The 10648-nt window shown below is 44.2% G+C and overlaps 1 protein-coding gene across 7 annotated transcripts in view; it reads right to left on the bottom strand.

Moving 5' to 3' along the window:
- Nucleotides 1–2956: 2956 nt before the first annotated feature.
- ARHGEF12 (Rho guanine nucleotide exchange factor 12) overlaps nt 2957–10648 on the bottom strand; it is a 151198-nt gene continuing 143506 nt past the window's right edge. For all 7 annotated transcript variants that reach the window (XM_077893879.1, XM_077893877.1, XM_077893878.1 and 4 more), the window contains 4 exons: nt 10175–10642; nt 9038–9354; nt 7911–7980; nt 2957–7068 (listed from right to left, as the gene is read on the bottom strand). In XM_077893879.1, the coding sequence (XP_077750005.1) occupies nt 7058–7068; nt 7911–7980; nt 9038–9354; nt 10175–10642 (866 nt within the window). In that variant the 3' untranslated portion in view covers nt 2957–7057. The remainder of the gene's footprint in view (nt 7069–7910; nt 7981–9037; nt 9355–10174; nt 10643–10648) is intronic.

Genomic DNA, 10648 nt, shown 5'->3' with positions numbered 1-10648 from the left:
AATAGCATCAGCACACTGCGTATGGAAGGAGGCTTTCAGCAAGATGAAAAAAACCATTAGTTACACAGGACTGCGTAATTTCTGGGAATTCTCCTGCGACCACACTCCACCCCCTTATAACAGTAGCACCAAAGCAGCACAAGTTCAATATATAGGTTTCTTAAAACCAAGGTTCTGGGGGCACCTGGGTGGCTCAGTGGATTGAGTGTCACCTTCAGCTCAGGTCATGATCTTGGGGTCCTGGGATCGAGTCCCACGTTGGGTTCCCTGCTTAGTGGGGAGTCTGCTTCTCCCTCTCCCTCTGCTCCTTCCTCTGCTCACGCTCTCTCTCAAATAAATAAAATCTTAAAACCAAAGTTCTTACTAAATCACCATTTCTTTCTTCCTTTACATTTAAAAGAACTAGGTTAAACAAGTATATTATTATATAGGCTAGCAACCAATTTTTAAAAAATGAACATACATTCTCTCCCTCCTCTCTCACACACATACACGTAAGCCTAGCATTTGGACACACAAAACCATGATAAAACCTGAAATAGGGCTGCCTTTGTAAGAGAGAGATTTCCATATCCTAAATGCATTCATCATCTTTCACCTTTCCCACTTTAAGTATTCAGCTCCTAGAATAAAATACTGCCACCACCAGCTTTCTAGAGAGACACCGATCACATGCTTGGAAATTTCTTATTCATGCCCCACAATAACTCCATTAAGTATTACTGACCCTGATCTGGAGCTGAGGAAATGGGACCCAGGGGGTGACCTGCTCGGGGTCACACAGCAAGTGAACAGAAGAGCTAGAACTGAACCTGACCCTTCAGGCTCTTTTCACCACCCCAACACTTCCCAAAGTATGGTCTGCAAACCCCTGGTGTTGCCAAGATTTTCAGGGATCCAATCATAACTATTTTCATCAGACTACTAATTTGGAAATTTGTGTCCACCACCGTGAGACTTCTCCAATGAGATCAGTTATCGATACCAATGAATGTGAGCTTTTGATTTTATGTAAAGAAATGTGTCAACAAGTGAAGGTCTGTGTAGTTCAGGAAACCAGTTATTTTCCAAATTACTGATACGGGGTATTATAAAACCATGCATGGGTAAAAGATGCCATTTTTCACACACTTGAAGTTTAAAATGGACTGATGTATTTTAGTGTCACAAAGTATAAAAATTTCATTGATGTGGCTTCAGATTCCACATTGCTGCTCTTTTAAGAAACTACCACTCGTCAAGTTTCAGTGTAGTATCAAAATATCCACAACCATCTGAAAAGGCTATTAAAATACTTTTCCCTTTTTAAAATATGAAGTGATCTTGAGATCAAAACGATTGAGCTCGGCTGCCCTTATTTAAAATAATGAGAGCAGAAAAAAATTGATCTGTGCAGATACTTCTCCAAAAAAAAAAAAAAAAATTACATGTATACAAAGAAAGGGATACCCTAGAATAAAATGCTGTAAAGGAAGCCTTAAATTATAGGTAGGCCCAAAAGCACCCTCACCAAGTAAGGGGGAAAGACTGGAATAGAAAGAGAGCTCTCTACCTACCCTAAATGGTTTCACACCGAGGCCTTGGCTGATGCTCAGGGAATGCTGGTGTCTCACTAGCAATAGGTGGCAAAACAAACATGCTTCCTGGTGGCTAAAATCAAGCAAGTGCTTGCAGTTAGCAGTATGGGTGACACTTGCCATTATAGGAAAAAATGGGAAACACCTAGATCTAGCTATTTATCTGTAATGTTTGAGGACATTCGTCAGGAAGACATCAACTGAAAAGCAATTATTCATCAGGATAGATCCTCTGATCTTTCCAGTTGGTACTAAACCTTTGGTGAGCCAGTCCCGTGGCTTGGGAGAGGGATGGAAACAATATAAGTAACTGCTCACAGGCAGAGACAGTGCTTAATTTTTGCTGTTCCTCTTAGAAGATAGGCATCCAGGACCAAGTGGGAATGGAACAGGTATTCATCTCCCCCACAACCTACGTTCATAAACACACTTGCAAGCACTAACAGTTTAATGGCCACAAAGTATATTTAAAGTCTCAATTTTTAAAGGGCTTAACTAAAAAATCCTGCAAAATATAAAGCATTTTTCGCTGTACTTATCAGATCTACTGGCCAAATGTGCCCCCGAATGACTGAACATTTAAATGTCATCCTAAGAATTAGTCAAATGATACGTCTATGTCAAAACTAACATACCAACAAGTCCCCAAATCAGCAAGCTTTCAGGATGGAAATGGGATTAAAAAAAAAGAAAAAAAAAAGAAAAGAAAAAAAAGAAATGTTGCTATCTTAGGAAATCCAGCGTTGGGGATGAGAATGGTAATAAAGACATCCTATTTTCATTTAGGGTAGCATTAAGCCAAAGTTATTTTCAAGTGAACCATTAATTCCACTGACTTATATACTTTAAAAATGGTTAAAATGACAAATCTTATGTGCATATGTTTTACAATTTAAATAAGTATATCAAGTCATTGAATTGTACTCTTTAAAGGAATGAACTGTATAACATGTGCATTATGTCTCAATGAAGCTGGCCCAGGTGCTGCAACATTGCCAACTGCTGGTGTCTTCACAGAAGCTCACACATTAGTGGCCAGCTCCCCAGTAAAGATGTTCTCATAAGCAGGAAGATGTTGGACGGTCACTGCCAGGAAGATTAATCAAGGCCTCCTTGGTGCCTAAGCTTTTCTTTCGTTTCAAAGATTTTATTTATTCATGAGACACACAGAGAGAGAGGCAGAGACACAGGCAGGGGGAGAAGCAGGGTCCCCGTAGGGAGCCAGATGCAGGACTCGATCCCAGGACCCCGGGATCCCGACCTGAGCCGAAGGCAGATGCTCAACTGCTGAGCTACCCAAGTGCTAGTGCCTAAGCTTTTCTAATGTAACTTGTATAAGACAGAGCAAGAAGAATATAAATAAAAAGTCACATCCTTAGTTATTTTAAGCATATTTAATATTTGAACTTTCATTTTCTATTTTCCCAGACCCCAGAAAACAGAAAGTTTTTAGATGACCAATATTTTGTTCCAGAAACATAGTCTTATCAGCTAATTCATAAAAGAGCTATTTTACAAAGGTACATCTGGATAATTAGAACAATAAAGTCTTTTAGGCATTTCAAAATGTGATCAGTAAAAATACATGATTATTAATAAAGTTTTTTTTTAAAGATAGTTCCAGATTTTTTTAAAAGTAATTTCTGTTAAAGAGTACATGATTGTATGGTGAACAAGGAAAATAAAATGTTCTAGTAGGAAGAGGCTTATTAAAAATAACCAATAGTGTGCACATTACAGTTATCACTTTTGCAGGACATCTGCTTAGCCATTGGCACCCGGAAATGGCAGACAGGGCTTCCTTCTACGAGGTACATTTTTTTTTTCTACCAATTTATTATCAAAACCATCAGTACCAGTGGGGAAGGTGTAAGGAACGAGGCAAAAGAAACTCCTTTCTTGAAGAAAGAACAATTTTGCAGATCACTGAAAAGGTGTGGACCTGTCAGAAGAAAACATGGTTTATCAAACAAAGACTTTAACAGTAGAGGCGAAAAAACTAGCCAGCAGAAAGAGGACTAGAAGGTCCTGCCAATTTTCTATCTTGAGGTCCTCTGTACACACTTCTCAGTGATGCTCTCTGTGACACACAGGGAAGGAAAGATTGACCAAAGTTCTAGTAGCTCAAAATAACATCATATACCACCTTCAGAGAAGACAGTTTCCAGTTTGAAATATAGAAGCTCCAGGTAATACACCAAATTTACCAGCATCACCAAAAAAAAAAAAAAAAAAGAAAAGAAAAAGAAAAAAGTAAGTAAAAGACAACTCAATGGAAGCATAATTATTTTCTTTAGCTTCTAAAAAGAAGGGGGGAAAAAAACTTTTCACATTAGATTTCCCCTCTCTCCTCCAAAAAAAACTTTTATCTTGGGGCACCTGGCTGGCTCAGTCTGTAAAGCATGTGACTCCTGATCTTGAGGTTATGAGTTTGAGCTCCTCGTTGGGTATCGAGATTACTTCAAAAGAAAATCTTTACAAAAAAATTAAAATAAAGAGACACATCCTAACAGTAGTCAGAAGTTGTTTTGGGGAATGGGAAGCCATAAAGGTAATGAAATGCACCTTCTTATGGTACAATATAGTAAATGGTTTCAGTTTAGGTCCTAAAAGCCGAGAGAACTCAAGCAGTCCAAGTCAGCTGATTTTAAAGTATGCAAAATATATGGCTTCTAGGGCTGTAATCATGATTTTAAATTATAGCACTTTGGGGGCTTGCTGATTTGCCTTGATTAACTCTGTTCTCTGAAAAGGAAGGAGACACTCCAAACGTAATTTGCCACTTAATAGCAAAGGAGCCATTAGGCCCCCAGAAGAGAGCACAGGGTCACAGCAGGTCACTTCAGTGGCTAAAACCCAGCTCTCCTGCTCTGGGGAGGTTGCTTTGTTCACCACCCTTGGATCCAGCTTCTCCTCCAGTTAACTTTGAGAAAACAGCTTTGATGGGGATCACTGTCACTCAAAACCCAGGGCGACTATCTAATTCCATCATCCTGAAAGGCAGATATGGTATCAGAGTAGAGTGCATGTGATTCTAAAGGCCGGAAAGAAAAGGCGGGGCTGGGAAGGAGGAGGGGAGAAGTTAGGCTGGTAGGACAAAAAGAACACTCAAAAACTAGAATCTTTTCAGACCTAAGACTTTGCTTTGGGGCTTCATTTAAAAATCCAGATATAAATTTATTTGGAGGTACTAGAGCTATGGTCAAAGCATTTTTCCAGTTAGCCCGGTTCCAAGGAGAGGTGAAAACTGTAGGAGAAGACAAGCAGATCGTTGTTAAGGACAAGATACTGGCGGAGCTGGAAGAGAAACCTAAACGTTCCTTAAACAAGGGCCGAAGAATTACATGAACTTACCCTGTGCTGTTTGAACTTAGGGTGAAAGTTCTATTGTTTACCTTGCTCCTGATTAAATGCCCGCGGATGATGACGCTGGTGTCAGGGGGCCACAGGCGTATCACCCTGTGAGTTGGGAGTGACTACCCCCTTTCCAGCCCCACCTAACCATTCGGTTTCTACCTGCTTCTCTTACGAGATACAGAAAGTCAAGTCCCAAGCTTGTCTTACTAGCTTCTGCTTCTGCTTCTAAAATGTTTACACCCAATTCTGATTTCGTTCATACTGGGCCTGCAACTCAAAATATCAGTCTAATTTATAGATGAGGTCCAACGAATGGTCCAAGTTGGTCTACTTAAAAACACAGGTCAGACTTGAAAAGGCAGGAAATAGGAATGTGGACAGAGATGAGCTTGTCAAGTCGTAGTGGTGTTTACAGGAGGAGTAGGGAATCATCATGACTTGCGATGAGAGTGCCGGGGAAGAGGAAAGTCACATCCCGATTACCCCCAGGGTTCAGAGGGCACTACTGAAAGGTGTGAGCAGTGGAGGAACACGCGTTGCGTATTAACAGAACTGGAAGATTTGACCAATGATTTCGTTTTAGTTGGCAAAAATACTCCAAGACGTGTATACCCGATGCACAAGGAAAACCACAGAAAGCCAACGTAACTGACGGAGTTCTCCAGTTACGATTCTGAAACATCTGTCCCCTGCAGGGTGCTGCCCATTCTACAAGTCACTCTAGAGCAGCCAGCCAGCAACCCCTTGCCCACAGTTTCCAGTGTATGTTCTGGTCTGCAATTTGTAAGGTCACGCACCAGTGTGGAGAAAGCTCCGGCAGCGAAGTCAGAGGAAGTGCTTCTGGAGCTGGTTTGAGCAGCCCTGCCTTCTCCACCACCTCTCTCTCCGCTCCACGCGTGGCTCTCCTTTTAACTCAAAGAGCCCTTTGGCACCATCAGTGCAAAATTAATATTCGAGTTAAACCTCCAGGTACTAAAATTTTACTGGCCTTCTATTCAGCAGTACCCGTGGCTAATGAGAGCCATGGTTCAACTCAGTAGTGATTCCGTTAGATAACCTTCCTAGACTCTTGCCCCCGCTCCCAACCCACCCCTCCTCAGCAGCCCCCACCCCTGCCACCAGTTGAAGCATCTTTGTTTGTTTTCTTCCTTCCTGCTCAATCTGCAGGGATAATTTTCCACAAGTGCCGAAGTCTAATGTATCATCATAAAAATGAAACAATACCAAGAATAACAAATTTATAGCCAAGAAAATAAAATTTGCTTTCCTCCCCTTCCCAAGTCCCTCCCCTCAATAGAAAAAAAGACAAAAGAAGAAAACACACCCATTTTCAAGTGCCTGCTATTTAGTACATTGAGGATTTCTGTTAATTGCAGGTGGAGCCCAGCTACAGAGAAGAGGTGCTTGCCTCAGGTGGGAGGAAGCCCACCTAACTCTGCCCACCTGGGCAGCACACAGCTCGAGTCCTCTGTGCACAGGAACCACGGGCATGCTGTGCCTTCAAGGAGGTGCTCCTCAACGAAGACGCCTACTGGACAGCAGGGGCCACGGGACAGACTTCAGTGAAGGCTGGATGCTCCTCCCTCCCCCGGCTTACCCTCTCTCCACCTCTCTACCCAGCCTCCCAATACCTCATCCGGAACTCTTGGCTTCAGGGGCAACTGACCCTTGGGTGTCCTAAATACAAAGGGCTAAAACTCTCACTACTCAATTAAAACAAAACATGGCAAAATAAAAATTAAAATGTGCTTTCAAATACGGAATGAAGTCAAATAAATACATCTGATTTTTCTCTTCTTCTTAAGTCTAAGTAAAATTTCATATCCTACACCCAAAGCTCTATACATTTGGTTTTTGTTCTGAATCAAAATGAATTTCCGATGGTGAGGAGCGCAGAGCGAGAGAGTCAAGGCTCCCTCACTGACAGGCTAGTGCAGCTGCCGGACTTGGAAGAACTAGTCCCGCTCTGGGCGCCCAGGCACGCGGCGACCCCTGGGGTGGGGGGTTCACAGGCAGACCCTCCGTCACACACTCTCTCTGCGTCCACGCTGCAGCCAGGATGGGTGATACAAGGCCGGTGCTCAGAGTCCAACAACCTTCAGTCACCTCCAGGACACGTGGTTCTAACTCTTATCTGGGAAGAATAATGATAGGCAGAGATCAAATTAAGAACAGACTAATAGAGAATACCTAGGCACCTGTGGGGCTTGTTGTGTGTGTCTTTCTGGATTAGAAAGGCCTCATTCAAGGGGCGCCTGGGTGGCTCAGTGGTTGAGCGTCTGCCTTTGGCTCAGGTCGTGATCCCGGGGTCCTGGGATCGAGTTCCACATTGGGCTCCCTGTAGGAAGCTTGCCTCTCCCTCTGCCTATGTCTCTGCCTCTCTCTGTGTCTCTCGTGAGTAAATAAATAAAATCTTGAAAAAAAAAAAAAAAAAGAAAGAAAGGCCTCATTCACTCATTCAAAACCATGTGAGCCAACAACAGAGTACAAATTGCTGCACTGAGCACAGATCCATTTGCGATCACGGGGAGATGGCGCTCTCGCTAGGGTGAGGACAGATACCCACGTCCAGCAAGGCCTGGCGGGCCCAGAGCCTCCCTCGGCAGCACTGGCAGGGTCTCAGGGATCTAGGATTTATCAGGCTTACCCCTGCCCTGTTTTCTGCTTTTGCAAAGGTGAAGTAAAGCCTGGGGTGGGTAGAGGAGAGGGGTGGGTAGAGGGGAGGAGTGGGGAGCCAGGGGGCCGGGGAGGACGGCACAAGAACTGACAACCACAGCTTCTCTTAGAAAAGGAAGAGCAGAGTCAGCAAACAACAGCCTCTGCTTGATATATGATGTTTGGAAACAAGTGGTTTTTTAAAGACAGGAAAGAAATGGAATCTCAGAAGGTTTCCACTTTAAAGAATAATAAATCATTCTGTTGGACGTACTGTTGGCAGAATGATTCTAGAGTCTGGAATCCACGATTTTCACATACCTGAGTGCTTGTCTGTGAGGGCTGATCCAGCCAGCCTTTGGCAAAGAATGCTGTAACTCTCTTCCACCTTCTGTAAGATAAAACCCACGGGGTTCTCATTTGAACATCATAATTTTCCTTTATGAAAACAGGGAAGAAACCTTTTCATATTGCCAGTACATGCTTCTAGATTTCAACATGAATGTTGTTAAAGATTTTGTTAGTGAGGAAGAAAAGTGAACCGCATTCCTTTTACCTGTCTCTCCCTTGAGTAACCTATAACTTCTTCAGGTTAAAGATGATTCTCCCACCCCCGGAGGCACCCTGAAGACGGCCCCACGGGGGACAGGAGCTGCATTAGAGCCAGCTGGCCCACGATGGCCTTCTAGATACCTCGTCTGCCCTTGGATGACACTCCTTATAATCACATGAAGAAGGGAAAACCTATCACATAAAGCTAAATGAAAAACTAAGGGAGACCATTCTTCAGCTCAAAGGCTTCTAAGAACACTTTTAATGTTGTCCCTAAGCCTCTAACTAAACCAAGTCATGAAAAAAATGTTTAGGTGCTGGCAGCTGTGTCTACCGATGACAAACTTTAAGTCCTTTTCTCAGAAATCACCATATAAGTCAGCTTTGAAATAGTGGCCTGTACAGTGACAACTTCAACTCCAATTCACAAAAATCCTTTCGTGCGCCGGTCTCCAGATCACAGGGGCCCCTGGAGCCAATTTCTGTGTGTTAGAGTGTCTGGGAAACTACCTGTATCGCCCTAACAATTCATAGATAATTCATAAGTGAAAGCATTTTCTAGAGGAGACACGAGCCCTGCCCATGCCACTGGCTTGCTGTTCACGTTTTCTCACAGAGGCCAGCCAATCATCCCAAATATACTTGGGTTCTTACACGGAGAAACCCACACAAGCAGGCAGTCTACAGCCCTACGGTGTTTCTGTTCTTGTGATCTGCAACCAGTTGAACCATACTGTTCTCGGCTTTCTATCCAAGACTACTTATGGGTAATGGTCAAGGAGAACAGCAAATCTAGAACCTGAACAAGCTCACCGGCATCAACATTTTGACTATCCTCTACCTCCCTCCTCTCTGTTTCTTTACCCAAGCCACGAGGACGCTGAGGTCTGAGGTACCTTTAGGTGTTCTAGGTCAGCCTCGATCTTACGAATGTACTCCATGATCTGGCTTTGTGAGTCTGCACAAGAGGGGGGGCTCTGGATCTCAAAACAGGAATCCTCCATAGCTCCCCAGCGCTGCTGGACCAGGAATTCTGGGGTGAATGGTGAAGCCGCCCCATCGGAATGGGCATGCTGGGGAGAGTGCTGCTGTGGGCGGGCACAGTCCATGGCGGGGATGCCTGCCGTGGGCGGCGGGGGAAGCGAGGAAGCAACCTCCTCGTCCGTGGAGCTCTCCTGCACCGCTTCATAGCCATCAAGAATCAAATAGTTTCCTGTTGACAGACACAACAGCTTGATGAGCTTCACGCTGCCATCCTCACATCAAAAAAGAGAGATGAGGTGATATGCTGACAACCTTAAAAGCCATTAAAGATGGAGGAAAGCCATCAATTCCCCACTTCCCAGGTTCAGTTTTAAGTACAGCAGAGTCTTCTCACTTCAGGTAAAAGCTAAACTTAGCAAACTTTCATATTTCCGAATAATTTCACATTAGTGAGCATCTTAAAAGTTACAAGCTGGAAACTACCAAGTCCCCGTATGATCCTGCCACCACTTCCCCGGCCACAGAGCTCTCATGCCTCACCTCCCACCATCTTCCCCCCTCACCCCTGCATGCTGTCACTACCAAGCACCTGCTGGCAGCCTGGGTGCCCTGGTTCTCTGCTGGACCCCCCTGCTCCCGCACACCACACAGCTTCTTCCCTCACTCCCCAGGTGGCTCTTGCTCTCATGCTACCTCACTGAGGCCCTCTTCCCTGATCACCCTGTCTGCCCCTGGGTCTGACTTATGTGCCCTCCTAATTCCTCTGACATCTGTTTACTTATTTACCATGACTGTTTCCTCACCAGTACTTAAGCTTCACAAGGACAATGGATTTTTTTCTGTGTTTTACTCGATGCCGTATTTCCCAGCACTCAGGATGGGGTCTGGCACTGAGCAGATTCAGTAATTATTTACTGCGTCGAAGAATAAACCCTACACATACACATACACACAGAGGATGACGTGTGGGTACCCAAACAACATCCATCTCAGCACATCACTTAGCTAATAACAATCAAAATCAAAGTTTGACTGTGAAAGAAACTTGCCTGAGATGCGCAAATTAACATCCTCTTCCTTCTTAACTGCTCCATCACCTTCTGATGGATTATCATCACTATGTGCTTCACGGGCATCAAAAAAGTGCTCTCCACTCTCATCAAGACTCCCTTCTGGCTCTGCAGGAGGCATCTCTGGGGTCATAATCATGTGGTCCATTACTAAAATGTTACTTGCCTGGCTCTCTTGGAATGCCAGGACCACTGAATCCCGTGGAGCAGAAGATTCAGTGGAAGTCCGTGGACTGTAACAAGTTGAAATGTCACCAGTTCCAGTTCTAAAGGGCATCTGTCCTTCACCAGGAGGATAGGCCTTACTGTTTTCAGAGTTCTGGGTTCCACTGTCTGTCTGCACCCCTGAAGACGCCGTCCTGTATCTCGGGAAATGTGGCCAGTCTTCCTGAGCACTCTTCTCGGTCAAACCCAGCTGTTGGACGAGCAACTGCTTCAGCAAGCCCACTGGAA

The sequence above is a fragment of the Canis aureus genome, chromosome 3 (assembly GCF_053574225.1).
Source record: "Canis aureus isolate CA01 chromosome 3, VMU_Caureus_v.1.0, whole genome shotgun sequence".
Taxonomy (NCBI): domain Eukaryota; kingdom Metazoa; phylum Chordata; class Mammalia; order Carnivora; family Canidae; genus Canis; species Canis aureus.
Note: the sequence above shows the minus strand (reverse complement) of the source record. Positions and strands in the feature narration are given on the sequence as shown.